The 15,973-nt window shown below is 37.3% G+C and overlaps 1 protein-coding gene across 4 annotated transcripts in view; it reads left to right on the top strand.

The window, feature by feature from the left end:
- Positions 1–15,973, top strand: part of LOC139955968 (uncharacterized) — a 595,985-nt gene that overhangs the window by 28,606 nt on the left and 551,406 nt on the right. For all 4 annotated transcript variants that reach the window (XM_071955175.1, XM_071955174.1, XM_071955173.1 and 1 more), the window contains exons 5-9: positions 633–788; positions 1,612–1,746; positions 2,771–2,914; positions 4,376–4,642; positions 7,336–7,659. In XM_071955175.1, the coding sequence (XP_071811276.1) occupies positions 633–788; positions 1,612–1,746; positions 2,771–2,914; positions 4,376–4,642; positions 7,336–7,659 (1,026 nt within the window). The remainder of the gene's footprint in view (positions 1–632; positions 789–1,611; positions 1,747–2,770; positions 2,915–4,375; positions 4,643–7,335; positions 7,660–15,973) is intronic.

Genomic DNA, 15,973 nt, shown 5'->3' with positions numbered 1-15,973 from the left:
GTGAGCTAAATTATCCACATATCTTCAACATTTTGTGGTACGACCATTACAGAACATAGAAACTTCCACCATTACAATTTTATCAAGTTTTTATAATAATAATAATAATAATAATAATAATAATAATAATAATAATAATAATAAATGAGACTTATATAGCGCCAAATCAGTAAACAAAAGTCACTGCTCAAAGCGCTTTACAAAGAAAGTAAATTAATTTACAAAAGAACAAGTGAAAAAATGGTTCTTAAGTAGACTTTTGAAAGTAGAAAGTTTATAGCATGTTCGAATGTGATCTGGTAACTTGTTCCAGAGATAAGACCCAGAGTATTCGAAGCTGCTGTAACCATAGGTCTTCAATCGGGGTTTAGGAACAGTTAGATACAGTTTGTTGGAGGAACGAAGTGTGCGAGTTGGAGTATATGGCAAGAGAAGTTGTGACAGGTACACAGGCCGTTCCAGATGATAAAGCACAAAAGGTGAGAAGAAGTTAAGTTTACACTGGATTCTGTAGCTGATAGGGAGCCAATGAAGATCATCAACAGTCTGCATGTCTTTGGTCAGATTGTGTTAGCTGACTCTTGCCAAGGTTAGCTTGATCAGTATTAATCCTGTTATGTTTTCATCACCAGTTCATGGCAGGAATGTCTTTGGTCAGAATGCTGAGTATAAATGTGATGATTCTGGTGATGACCATGCTGAAGGATGTCAGGGTGCAATCATCTGTTATCCTGATCCTCTTGGCTGTTTCTGTCCTGCTGGCTATAAAGGACTAAACTGTACAGAAGGTATCAATAATACTTTGTTTATAAGAAAGTATAACAAACAGGTGTTGAGTCTATTAGAATAGTCACCAATACAATTGCTTAGAGTAAGTAAAAGGCTGTAGATACAGACTCTATATCGATGATGTCTCCCTTTCTTTGTATCATGTTTAAATTATTTTGCTGATGTATGTTTCGATTTGGAAATATTAATGTTAATCATATTAGTAAAATGTGTGAGCTGCTCAAAAACTGTTGTTAACAACACTCTTGGCATATGAACATCAAGTGAGGTTATCTGGTAAGCTGTATGTGTTGATATGAACATATTTCTTAATTTATAAACTGTACGTTTGCCTTTCTGATTTGGTTTCTTTGTTGTTGAAACATGGTAATAAATAAACTGAAATTTTGGTTCTGATAGTGAAGTTGCTCTTTATATTTTATTTAAAGAAGCTTCTCAAAAGGAAGATATTACATTGATATTGTTAAATGATAACATTGCATTTTTATCATCCTTTTTTATCTGAATTTTTAACGAGTCGTGAAACGGCAAGGAGCTATACCCATTTATCTTTAAATGCTGAAAATAGTTTCAATGGTGTTAGTCAGGTGTCATCATTCAATTGATTCCATTTTTTGCCTTCTGTCTTTCTGTCTTTTCTTCTGACTTTCATTGATAGTATACATTCTATCACTTTGCACATTACAGGTCTCTCAGAAAGATTATTTTAGCAGTGTAGATCATATCTGGAATGTGTGCTCTTTAGCTTTCTGATATCACAACCATGTTTCAGTACTTCATCAGCAATGTCATGACTTACATTTTACCTTCAATTCTTTCCAGAGTGTGAAACAGGGAAGTTTGGTGCTAACTGTAAACAGGAGTGTCATTGTGCTGATAACACTCTCTGTGCTTTAGACACAGGTGTGTGTGAAAATAACCAATGCGAGGATGGCTGGAGAGGAACAAACTGTCAATGTAAGTATTTTCATTATGTCATTACTGCTATATGTTGGTAACTGTAGTGAGTTTATAATGAGCACAGATTATCCCTTGAACACACACATCTCTCTCTTTAATCAAGTATAATCAATAGCTGATCAGAAGTTTTGGCAACAAGACAATATACATTAACTTCATACACAAAAAACAACTGCAGGCTGTGCAGAACAGTGTAGTATACATGTATTATTGCAGACACCTTGCGACCAGTTAGAGGTTTTACAAGACTGTAACAAGAAATTTTAGAAGCAACATAAAAAACCAAAATATGCTACTTAAACAATACATTTGAACATAGAAAAAGCTGCTGCTTTTGTGGCTACAGAGGTAGTTTGGCTAATTCTTTAGTACGACTGTAGTGCTACGAGTCACATATTCTAACTCCCTGGTACGGCAATGACCTAAAATGTTTAGTTGACTTAATTATTGTCAAGTCAAGGAAATTGCTAAGACTCTAGTTGATTGCCTAATGCTGTAATTTAAATTTAGTTTGATATGGACATGTGCCAAAATACAAATTAGCTGAAGTTTGTTGTAACCATGACGAAGTATCGACTGTTTGAATGCATGTTAAGATTATACCTACATCATATTTTAATGGTCATGGGGTCAGTAAAATTCAAGACTCATGAATTTCAAACTAAGTGAGTCATATCTATAGTGACGACATCGACTTCAAAGTGGTCATATTACCCAAATTTTGGAATGAAATCTGCAACATGATCCATGGATTGCATAGTACTTATATTAAAGTTTTAAATATTTCTTTGTCTAAATATGGCACAAAGCATTGAAATTTATTGTATGATACTCAATGTGAAAGACCTCATGTGTTGTCTCAGAACTTTAAATATTTGATAAGATGGTAAAATATCATTTCATATTAGCTGTTTCTAATTCTGTTAGTGCAGCCAGCTGATTGTCCTGTTGGTGTTACCAGTGACTGCCATAACTTTAATAACCACTTCAAGTATATTGCTGCTAATTTTATTACTGGTAGATGGCCCATGTCCTGTTGGTTATTATGGTGACTTCTGCAACCTAACCTGCTCCTGTTCTGGTGGAGAGGATGCATGCAGTGAAGTTGAGGCTAACTGTGCCAATGGGTGTGTTGTACCCTGGACTGGGACAGCGTGTAATCAAGGTAACTAGTACATGCAGCTGATTACTGCTTGATAGATAACATGCCAGCAATGATCTTCATTTATCTTAGTAACATAAAAATGGGAACAGGGTGTGGACGGGTATGTTACTTTCATTCTCTGGTTTATGGTAGTATGTAGTTTATGTATTAACCCATATGATGATATAGTGCTCTTATCTATGAAAAGTTACTGAAAAATATGATATTTCTGTTTTTAAACTTCTACTGTGAGTTTACTGGATATATTGATGTATGTTAAGACAATTATAGAAAAATTATACATCAAATATTGTAATTAAATGGAATAATGTTTTAGGTCAAGCTACTTGTAACAGATTTGTATTTTACTTGCAGTATACATCCTATCTATGTCCAAATCTAACATGTCAAATATGAGAACTCAAGCTTGCCTTCGTATCCTGATGGCACAGGGGTAGTATATCCCTGACCAGTGTGTAGCGTACCAAAAAGATGCTAACATTGTTAAGAAAGTAACATGTGCCATCTGCAAGGAAATTGTACATAAAGAAAATGCAGTTTGGTCAGCGGATTTGTAGCTCTGTATGCACGATACTAGGGCTGAGGATCCTTCACAAATTTTAACTGGCATTGAGTAACAGCCTTTGACATTGACTATCTAGTCTACTGCAAACTAAGCTTAACTTAGGCCTAAATTTGGCTATATATGCTAAGTTGTAAGTTTATCTACTCTGTCATTATCCGACCAAACACATCCTCATCTGCGCTTGTCTCTGGTTCAACATGTGTACTTGAATTTCTGCCCCTCCCCCCATGTGTTCCAGCACTGAAATGTATGTTATAAACAGTACAAATCTGATCAGTAAAGTGTGTATATTAACACTATACACGTTTACACATACCATACATACTGTAATGTGCATATCATCTTGGTATGGTTTGTTTGCCAGACCAGAGTCCCAGTGCAGAGAAAGTAAACAAACAGTAACATTATTTGTTTTCTACTTCCCCTGTCAGAACCAGTCTAGCCAATTTCCTTGCCACATTTATCGATTGCTGAGATACGTTGTATCATATTTACATAACTATTTAAAATATTGTGCACAAGTCCTATTTACAATTTTTTGAAAGGTTAGCAGCATCCCTTACAATAACTGTTCTGTTGATGGCCTGGTGCAAGAGAGCTGTTTTTCCTTGCTTCTCAAAATTTTGGATATGTACTCTATTGTGCAGAACTTTTATTTTGATGGAGCTTGTGTCCTCCCACCCCTCCCTACCCTGCCTGTGGCATCACAAGAAAAATTGGGTAATAAGATAAAAATATTGTTTTTGTATCAAAAGTGAGGAAAACACATGTGATATTTTTGGTCCTGTAAGTATTCAATATGAATGTATAGCACAGCCGCTGCATGTGGCCTGGTATTTAAGCATAGTGATGACATCATAAGAAAACATTTTGACAGAAATAATTCTTTATTCCAGACAATGGTGCAGGTAACATCATCCTAACATATGTCAGAGTGAACTCTGGACAAGCAGCTAACGTGACCTGTACTGTTATTAGGAACCCTCTGGTAGCACAGAGTGACTTGGTACTGAGTCCTATTGGTACATTACTTACTGCTGATGAAGATGCAAGAAGTTATAAACAAACAAAGGTTGTGGAAATAACATTAGAGACAGCCATGCAAGTGACTTGCTCCGTCAGTGGTACTGAGCTTATGGAAACCATCTTGCTAATGCCTAATGGTTAGTATTAAAACAGAATTGTTTAGAACTTCAGCAGTTAACAGGTCTATGGTGAGATATTCTTTTTGAATTCAGGTTAATTTCAATGAGAGAAGGTGCTATATTGTCGCTGAATTTATCTATTGCTTTATGCTGCACCAAAAAACAAGCTTAGTCTACCTTCCTGTGCTAAAACTAGTCCTAGGATTGTTCATCACAAGAAAAGAAATTAAAAATAAAGGAGAGAGTACCTCCACACATATATTTAGGATGGGGCCTGCTGGAACCAAGGCTCCAAACAAGGATTGGGAGGGGCAGTTTGGAAATTTGTTTTTAGGAATTGCCTTCGATTTTTCTTGCATAGTAGGGTACTGCAGCAATTTTTCGGCTGTCAAAAGGAAACTTGGAAACCTTAAAAAAAGCACAAAGGACATTTTGGCACAATTGAGAGGAAAGACACAGAAAAAACAGAAAACAGGTGATTCATAAAAATCAGCATCAGTTAAGCAATATATCTAGATCTGTTTTATACACTAAGCTTCTTAATATCTGTTTTTCCTGCAGACAATTTTCTTAAGTGTTTTGAAATTTTGAGCTCTTATTCAGATACACTTTGATAATGTTCAGTTTGGTGATCATATGAGGGCAGTCTATGACTGCATGATTAAAGGTATCCTGTACTGCCCCAAAATATGCTAGAGATTCAAATATGGTTACTTTTGGTCAAAGTTCTTAAACGGTTGACTGGTGATATATAACCTACTGATGTATCCTCTAATTGACTCATAGTTAAATTGGCAGTGGACAGGATGTCCTAGTACCGTATAGCGTTGTGCAGTAGTGCAAATTTCACACAACCGGTAGTGTTGCAACATGAATCTGGGTATCGTAATTACTACCAGGATTTTCCCCAACATTTCAAAGCACTTAGTTACGAGACTGTCAATGTCACGCATTCAATGGCATAGCCTAGGCGATGAACATACTCTTACAAGCATGGTTTTCTAACATATACTTTTAAAAAGAAAATCACAAACCTTGGAAAAAAGCACCCACAGCATGCTTCATTCATACTCGGTGTACGATATTAGATTTAACATGTTTGAACAAGGATAAAACCAGTAATCCGTACACATCCATAAATTGGGAATCCCCACTATTCCCCACTATTCCATGATGTTGGAATAGGGCAACCCTTCAAATGAAAATTGTTCAACTATCAACAAGTCACCACATGTTTGGAACTTCAGACAAGAAGAATGTAACAAAGGGGCTATGTAATTATGAGATTATAATCTATATACATGAGAATAGTACAGAACTACTTATATCGTTAATCGTCTGTTGTGTTCTCTAGAAAATATACTTTCAATAGGTACAATATCCATATATAAGAAAGTTCTTCAAAATTAAAAAAGTAGCCAAAGATAACTATAAATGACATCCTGGAACCCTCCATTTCATTACTGCATTAAATCTCAAGTACCGTAAGTCTGCACTTTGTATACCTGTTCGGTACCCTGGCTATAATATACAGTCCCGGGCGAAGATGGATTTAAGCTGGATATAATTCTCCCTGTGGTTTAGGTTCAAAATTTATTAAAATTGTTATAATTATTATATCAAAACGAGGTGAAATACATGTGGAAAGATTTTATACATGGGAACCTTCACAGTCATTGTTTGAAGGAAGAATAAATAACAAAACTTCTGTGAAAAGTTGATTCGTTATATAAAGGTCTAGGCCAGTACGTACATTGATCAGATATTATTCAAACTAAGAACACAGACACCAGAAATACCGTGTTTTCTTTTCTTTTCTTTATTTCAAAAAGTAATACGTCAATATTTTTATTATGTCCGGGATTCCGGGAATGATACCGAAACGCATTTAATAACCGGTTGTTTTCCCACTCCTGGTAGTATTTACACATTGCACTGTGATCGGGACTAGACAATCCCGGGATCGGGATACCGGGATTCACTTGACTACCGGGATCCCGCACAAGGCTAGTAGACACCCAGCAATTGAGCAGATGTAGATGTTTTTCCTCATTGAGTATTGAGTTACAATACAAGTGTTTATAGTTACACCCAGCTAAGGACACAATAGCCAAGGTGAAAAAAAGCAACATACTTGCAAAAATAACAAAATATGTCTGTGCTCTGATCCTGGGGTATTTTGAACAGCACATATCTTTTACAATATCTGTTTATTAATAACCTTTTTTAATGCAGTTCTATTTGTTTCTTATAGCTTTCAGAGATCTTGTTGGGAGGGAATGGGAGGGGAGGGGGGGGGGGGAGCACCTGGAAGGCTTACAACCTTTATCAGTAATACTTCATTGGTTTTTGTCCAAGTGAATGTTCCAGATTTTCTTTACAATATGAACATTCATTGGACCATCACACACCCACTAAATTTACTACCCTTGTATAACATGCCCAAGGTGCTGATGATCTTCTAAAATATCACCTGAAGAAAAAAAAAGGTAATCAAAATCAATCTTCCAGTTGACCCTTTTTATAGTGTGTGTAACAGACACTTAGGCCTACTTCATTTGAGGCTTCACAGCTGCATGGTTGTTCTGTGGTGTACCACTAAATGTTGCTTCAGTATCTCAGCACTGTTAAATTATCATTCTGTGAGGCTTCCAAATCAGTTTCTTTGTCAAACCATTATCACATAAATTATTTTCTATTCCTGTTACCAGGTCAGTCTGATCCTCCCTATGTTGCTGTGGTAAAGAGTCCTGTAGCAACCACAGCTTATCCAACTACCATTGAAGTATACACAGGTGATTCCCAAACAGCCAGTGTAACATTTGATAAAGCAGTGCTTGAACAAGGAAGATATATGTTTACACTCAATAGTCCTAGAGTACCAGATGAAGCAATGACAAACATCAACAGTGAACCTGCTACTCTTACCCTACCTACCACCATGGAGACAGCTGCAAGGACTGGTATCTACACCATCACTGTAACAGAAGATGAAAGCCCAGTGGAATGGAGGGTCTTGGTGACCAATGAAGCAGGTATGTGAGGGTATTTGAAGTAGTACTAACATACAACTGCTTGGATATGGGACCACAGTAAATAATTGGGTTCTACACATGCAACATTTTGCTTAATGTAAGTTTGGCAGAAATATGAATTTGTTTCAAATATTCATTAAGGCAACCACACCAATTGGTGTTGAATCAATACATACTGCACATAATCATTAAATGCAAATGCAATTGAGCGGGCATGTGTTCGTCACAAGCACAACACAGAAAATATAAATACAATTTCAATGCTGGTTTACTGAACAAAGAGTGCCTCAAAATAACAATAAAAGAACATGGTAATGCAAGCTGGTCAACTGGAAACTGTAATTTAGATGTAAATTTAGTGGTTTAGTGGTTTAGCATTGTTGTGTACTGTCGCATGATTCTAAGTAGCGCCACCAGCTCGACCCTAGCAAGTTATTCTATTTGATGGCTGGTCACAATAAATTATTGTTCTACGAAAATGGCTGAATAAATTAATCGAACCAAAGCCGCGAGTCCATTCGTATTTTGTTAGAATCTAGTTAAATCCGTGGAATCCGACGTAGAAAGACGTCGCATTGGCGACGAGGATGGGATACAAAACTCGGTAAACTCAACAACAACCAAGATGGCAATCAATTTAGACTTGAATATTAGCAATTTCGACGTGACAGGTGATGTTACCAGCATAGGCCCCAGGTGGACTAGATGGAAACGGGCACTACAGTACTATGTTGTGGGAAAAGGAATCACCGACCCTAAACAGAAGAAAGCGTTATTGTTACATACAGCCGGTATGGACGTACAAGAGGTATTCGAGACTTTAGCTGATCCAGGAGTGGCCTCGGGTGTTACAGACACAGCAGACGAGTACGAAAAGACACTGAGGACACTAGACAACTATTTCAAACCACAAATTAATATTCCGTTTGAGCGCCACGTATTCAGACAGATGAGTCAGGACAAAAGTGAAACGGTGGACCAGTATGTTGCTAGACTTCGGCGACAAGCACCTAATTGTGGATTTGAAAACCAATCCGAACAGATTAGAGACCAAGTCATCGACAAATGTCATAAAAATGAACTGAGACGTAAGTTACTGCTGAAAGGGTCAACATTAACACTGGCAGAACTGCAGAAAATAGCACGATCGATTGAAGCAGTGGATACACAGCTCAGGCAAATGGAGAATGTGCTCCAAATCAAGCTGCTGCTCAAGTCAACAGTGTGGATAACAAACAATTCCACGGTAAGAGAACAGGCCCCAAAGGTGGGAAGGGACAGAACAGAAATAGGCCCAATCAGAATAGGCCTACAAGGACATGCTTTCGTTGTGGCAATATAGGTCACATCGCAAGAGATGCAAACTGCCCTGCCAGAGACGCCACTTGTAATAAATGTAAACTAAAGGGGCACTACGCGAAGCTGTGTAAAACCAAGCCAGAAAGAATTCAAAAGGAACGCAGCCCAAGTAGCGATAAAGTAAACAAGGTACAGTCTGACAATGAATATGTATTTATTGTGACGGATCAAACCGGATCAGGACTTGTGGAAGTCAATGTAGGGGGTGTTCCAATTTCATTACTGATCGACTCGGGAGCGACATGCAACGTCATTGGAGAAGAGACATGGGAGTATCTCAAAGCAAATAATGTCAAGTGCAAATCGGAAAAAGCGACCAAACAGCTCTTCGCATATGGGAGTCAGAAGCCCCTGAATGTACTCGGTAAATTCCAAACGACTTCGGAAATCGATGGAGAGGAGACAAACAGCGAGTTCTTCGTAATCAAAGGGAAAGCAGATTCTCTGCTCGGGAAAAAGACAGCGATGGCACTGAGGGTACTCGAGCTGGGACCCCAAAATTCCAGAATCCGGAAAATCGAAACCAAAGAGGACGTTCTTGAGAAATTTCCAAAGTGCTTTGAAGGAATTGGCAAGTTGAAGGACTATGAGGCAAAAATAAATATTGATCCACAAATCGCGCCGGTAGCCCAAAAGGTGAGACGAGTACCATTCAACTTGCGCGACAAAGTGGAAATGAAGCTGAGAGAGCTAGAGGAACAGGATATCATTGAGAAAGTGGTGGGACCGACCCCATGGGTAAGCCCCGTGGTAGTTGTACCCAAGCTGTCAGGAGACATAAGACTCTGTGTCGACAAGAGATTGGCTAATCAAGCTGTAATCCGTGAACGGTATCCAATTCCAACTATAGAGGAGATCATACACAACATGAACGACAGCTCGGTATTCAGTAAGCTAGATCTGAATATGGGATTTCATCAGATCGGGCTAAGCGAGGAGTCACGTGCAATTACTACATTTGTTACGCACAGAGGACTATACCGCTATAAACGGCTGATGTTCGGCATCAGCTCAGCACCAGAGCTATACTGGATACAGCATATTATTCAGCAAGTTGTGAGTGGATGTGATGGCACCCATAACATATCCGATGATATTATCGTACACGGCAAGGATGTGGAGGAACACGACCAAAGACTGGAGAAGGTTCTGCAGAGGATCCAAGAGGCTGGATTAACACTGAACAAACGGAAATGTGAATTCCGAATGACTGAACTTGTTTTCATGGGGCATAAACTGTCTAGTGACGGAATTTGCCCACGTGATGAGAAAGTTGAGGCAATTAAAGATGCTAGACAGCCCACCTCAGCCTCAGAAGTGCGCAGCTTTCTTGGTCTGGTACAATATTGTTCTAGATTTATCCCAAATTTGACAACGATATCTGAGCCATTAAGACGGCTAACCAAAAAGGAGGAAACATTCAGTTGGGGAAAAGAGCAAGAGCAATCATTTCAAAGTCTGAAAAATGTGCTTACTAAAGCTGACACACTAGCATATTTTGATAAAAAATGACAAAACACAAGTAATAAGCGATGCAAGTCCAGTTAGACTAGGTGCTATCTTAGTTCAAATTCAAAATGGTGAAGCGCGCATCATCGGGTACGCTAGTAGGAGCTTAACAGACGTTGAGCGTCGTTATTCTCAGACCGAGAAAGAAGCGCTGGGTCTGGTATGGGCTTGTGAGAGATTCCATATTTATTTGTATGGGACAGATTTTGATTTGCTAACTGATCACAAACCACTAGAATATATTTATTCTAAACGGTCAAAACCATCAGCACGAATCGAAGGATGGGTGCTCAGGTTACAGTCCTATAACTTTACAGTCAAGTATATTCCTGGTAAAGAGAACAAAGAGATGCATTGTCTAGGCTTACCACAGGCAAAGTAGGGACTAGGGTCAACATAGGTGAAAAGCATATCAGATTTGTTGCTCAAAACGCTGCACCAGTAGCAATTCCAATCAAGAAAATTGAAGATGAAAGTAGTGTGGATGAAGAATTGTCACTTCTCAGGGATTGCATACAAAAAGATAATTGGTCAGAATTGCCTAGTCCATATAAAATGGTTAGAAATGAATTAGCAGTCGTGGAATATTTGGTTCTCAGAGGCAATAGAATCGTCATTCCAAAAGTGCTTCGTGCACAGGTCGTTGAATTGGCTCACGAAGGCCATCAGGGGATAGTGAAGAGTAAGCAACGGCTCCGAATGAAAGTTTGGTGGCCAGGTGCTGATAGAGATATTGAGTCGAAATGTAAGACATGTCATGGATGTCAAGTAGTGGGTTTAGCATCAAATCCTGATCCAATACAGACCACACCACTACCCACTATGCCATGGCAGCACATAGCAGCTGACTTAATGGGACCATTACCAGATGGTTAATACCTATTCGTGGTTGTGGATTATTTCAGTAGATTCTTTGAAGTAGATGTGATGAAAGTAATTACTTCTGAAAAGTTGATAAAATCACTAGGACCAATATTCAGTAACTACGGTTACCCTGAAACGCTAAAGACAGACAACGGTTCGAATTTTGTTTCCGCTGAGTTTGAAGCCTATCTGGAAACTTGTGGCATAAGTCATAGGACAACGACACCACTTTGGCCCCAAGCCATGGTGAGGTGGAACGACAAAATTGCTCCCTCCTCAAAGCCCTCAAAATTGCCCAGGTAGAAAAGAAGGATTGGAGAAGTGAATTGAACCATTTTTTGATGGCTTACCGTTCTACTCCTCACAGTACGACTGGCATGAGTCCGGCAGAGCTCATGTTTAATCGTAAGATTTGTACAAAATTACCAGAATTAAGTGGAGTCAGAGAGAATGTCTTAGTTTCCGATAGAGATGCAGAAATGAAGCAAAAGTCTAAAGACTACATTGACTTTAAAAGGAATGCAAGGGATAATGAAATTGGCCTAGGAGACAAAGTACTTGTTAGACAGGAGAAACAGAACAAGTTATCACCACCATACAACCCTGAACCATTTGAGGTTGTAGATAAGTATCACACTCAAGTGACAGTCCAATCTCCTCAAGGTGTTATATAGAAGAAATGCCTCTCACTTAAAGAAATACATAGAGGAAGATACACCATATCAAGATAGTAATACTGATAATTGTCAAAGTGAGTCAACTGGCAATGAATGTCAGGAACAAGAATGTTCTAGTCCAAGAATAGTTAGAGTTAAGAAACCACCTAAATATTTAGAGGATTATGTAACATAAATTGTTGCAAGCCAGACAGGAACACATTAAGTGTTTGTATATATGTTACTAAGTTGTTTATTACACACACAAAAAAAAAGACAACAAAATTCTGTTCAGTTTGCAAGAAAAGATACATTTGTAAATGTGTTCATTAAGCATAAAACAGTCAGGTAAATTGATTATAATCACTGTCTTTGTTTAAACTGAAGAGGTAAGGAAAAACAATTATGATCTTACAATTACATCATAAATTCTGTATTCTGAAAAAGGGAGGGATGTTGTGTACTGTCGCATGATTCTAAATAGCGCCACCAGCTCGACCCTAGCAGGTTATTCTATTTGATGGCTGGTCACAATAAATTATTGTTCTACGAAAATGGCTGAATAAATTAATCGAACCAAAGCCGCGAGTCCATTCGTATTTTGTTAGAATCTGGTTAAATCCGTGGAATCCGACGTAGAAAGACGTCGCAAGCATAAGTAATTGAAGTTAAAGAATTTAAAAGAGAACATTGCAAAGAACATCGACATTTATTTGACTCGGCTTACTGTACTTTCCAAAAAGAGTTACATTGAGCTGGTCTGCTACATATTTTAATACAAAAGCATTGTAACATACCTGTCTCTTCCCAGCAATGTTTAAACTTGACATTGTACGTACACTTGTACAGTACTTTATTTCTTGGCCTCTTTCCAAGAATTTTGATCCTTGCATTCTTTTGTGATGTTATTTCACTTAATCTACAGGCAACTTGTTTTACATTTTCAAATACGCAAATGCCATTCTTATGTTTCCCAAATATATTATTTTCTGCTTTCTGACCCGGATTGCACGAATAACACTACTAGAATATTGAAACAGAATAGTGTTGTCCTTAATCGTAAATCCCTAGCATATGTCGTTTGCAAAACGTTTTATTGCAGTATATCTGCCAACCTGTTTTTACAAGATAAGGAGATTCAGAAATTTGCATTCCAAAAATATCGAGAAATCAGGGACAATTGCAGAAAAGTGGACAAATTTCAGCTGAAACAAGAAGAGCAATATAAAAAGAACACGTAGACAGTTTTGGATTTACTTCTCATATAATAGTGCACAGTAAGTAAAAGTGATTGTCTGGCTAACGTTAAAGCTTGAGACCACAATGGCATTAACATTATGATAAATGCAATTATATCCTGACAAAGGAAATGGATTTTGTTCTCCGGGAGATGAGCATATAAGATCGGGATAGAATGAGGTTGCATTACAATTCACGCCGTAAAGTTTGGTGGTTATCATGATGGGTTCTCCTATTTCAATTTCATGGTCAATAAACCTTGCAGGATGTTCAAAAACTAACTGGAACTGTGCCAGAAGTATGATCAAATAATCAATCATAGATGGCTGGACCATCAAAAAGAAATCATGATATTGCATGAAAAAGCTTTATAAAATCACAAAATCACTTATGCAGTTTTAACTCCCAAAGTTGAACGAGATACCAACTTTTGTAGGATAACCAGAATGTATTTTGAAAAGGCTCTTTCAACCTGCATTGTTTCTGAGATGATCAGACTTGATCCGACTATGAATTATAAAAACAGTACAGTTCCGCAAAGTTGTAAGACTATGCAATATAATGTAGGAAGGAATTGGTTCTGTCTTACCTGGGAGCTTATTGAGATCATATGGTTTTATTTCTATGGTGCAATATTTTCTTGGTAATGAGGCAAGATTTAACCAATGAGTCTCGCACATTACACATCCCCGCTCCCTCCATCCTTCTGTGAACTTGTTAACATTAAAAAAAAGAAGATATTTCACGAAGGCAATTTTGATTTTTTCATAAAAATCATGTGAATGCCTAGTTTTGTAAATTTATAAACTATTTTGCCCCCCACCCCTTGATCATGGAAGTTACAAATATCCCAGGGATTCTGCATATTTCCACCTTGATTCAGCCATGTACCACTTCAGCCAAATGTCATTTCACTTTGAAACTTGCTCATGCTTAACAACTTATGCCGACCTGCCAAGTTTCCAGCAAAGAAAAGAAAATTATATTGATACCATATTTGTACACTCATTAGCCAACATGTTGGTGAATGTTTGAATTATGCTTTACAAAGGTTATTTGGGTAAGTGTAGGTAAGTGTAAGTAAAGGTGTTTAAGGTTTCCATATGATTCATCCTGGAAGACAAATGGAATTTCATGACACCTCATATGAAATATATATGATGCATGGCTCTGGTTTTGTATTCAAATAAAAATTTTGTTGCTGTGGTGGGTTACAATATTTTTCTTTGCAGTTGATTTTTTAACACATACAGTAAGTGTCTCAATAGATGCTATTTCTTTATTTGATTTCTAGGTCTCATGCAATGAAACTTCATACATGTAAGCTCTTACAATATCTAAATATTTAGAAGAGAGAAATGAATATCAATGTGTTTCGATTGTTTTCGGGGCAGAACTCAATTCTTTGTCATGACTTTCATGTTCAATGATGACAATCCAAATGGCAATGTTAGAACAGGAAGAATATCAAATATATATACTGTACTGTAAAGGGAGAGGGACAGGGAAAAGAAATACTTGCAACTAGGATAAACATGAAGAACGCATCGCTATGTCAGTCCTCATTGGATAAGTCAAGTATACATAAATCCAGAGCAATTAAGTTGATACCCAACTTCACATACCTCATTTATAATAATTTTAATAGACATTCGACTTTTATATATATGACAAACATTAATGATTCCTACATGGGAGTGATGGTTTAGGTTCTTTATATATAGTCATTTTGACATGCACGCTCATAATGACAAAAAACAGACTTTCAATTCCAGTGCCCTTTGTCTCTGACATTTCAACAATATGACTTGATCACACATAGATGCTCAACCCATTTCCATGCATACCTGTACATGCACCCACAAGTGAAAACTCCATAAACCTTGCAGTTATACCAACTTGGTCAGTTTTGGCCTTTGACCTTCATTGTGACCATTAATATTTTACATTGATTTAGTACATGATATACATGTCCTTGAGTCTCATTCTGTAAATGGGTATGAGGTGTTTGATCACCTACACATATGATAAATGTGATGGTAGCAGTCTAAATTGAAACCTTTGCAATCACAATGGTGTCTGTGTGTGTGTATTTTGTTTGTGTATGTGTGCCCTATGCCTCACTTGAAGCACTATGTGTATCACAAAACGGATGCTTAATTGGAAGGATATAAAACTTTGTATGCGTACCCCATATTGAATTAAATCAGACAGCTGTTGAATGGTCATGTGACGGCAGCACAAGGCAAGTCTGAAAATCTGAAGAATGGAAATGTAGATTTATTTCATATTTAGTATGTAAATATCACATATTATGTAGATGAACTCTATTGTTTTAATTAGAGGTCAAAGATCATTAGAGGTCACAGTGTGAAATCTATGTAAACACAATATCTCTCTTTTAATGGGAAACTGGGTTGTATCTCATATGGAATATATAACATATATTGAACCCTTGTGGTTTATTGTTGTTATGTAAAGGTCATCCAAAATAAAAGTCTGCAAACATGATATCTGAAGAAAGAAACAATCTTCACATTTAAGAGGAGTTTGTGAAATGTTTACAATGTTTGCACATACACACAAGTGTACACACACACTTTGATAAACATAACTGCATAGTTTATTTGTCTGATTATTAAACAAGTATGTAAATCAATAAGAAAACTTGAAGCAATAATTTTGGC

This window comes from Apostichopus japonicus, chromosome 2, assembly GCF_037975245.1.
Source record: "Apostichopus japonicus isolate 1M-3 chromosome 2, ASM3797524v1, whole genome shotgun sequence".
Taxonomy (NCBI): Eukaryota; Metazoa; Echinodermata; class Holothuroidea; order Aspidochirotida; family Stichopodidae; genus Apostichopus; species Apostichopus japonicus.
The sequence above is the reverse complement of the archived record's forward strand: the minus strand, read 5'-3'. Positions and strand labels throughout refer to the sequence as shown.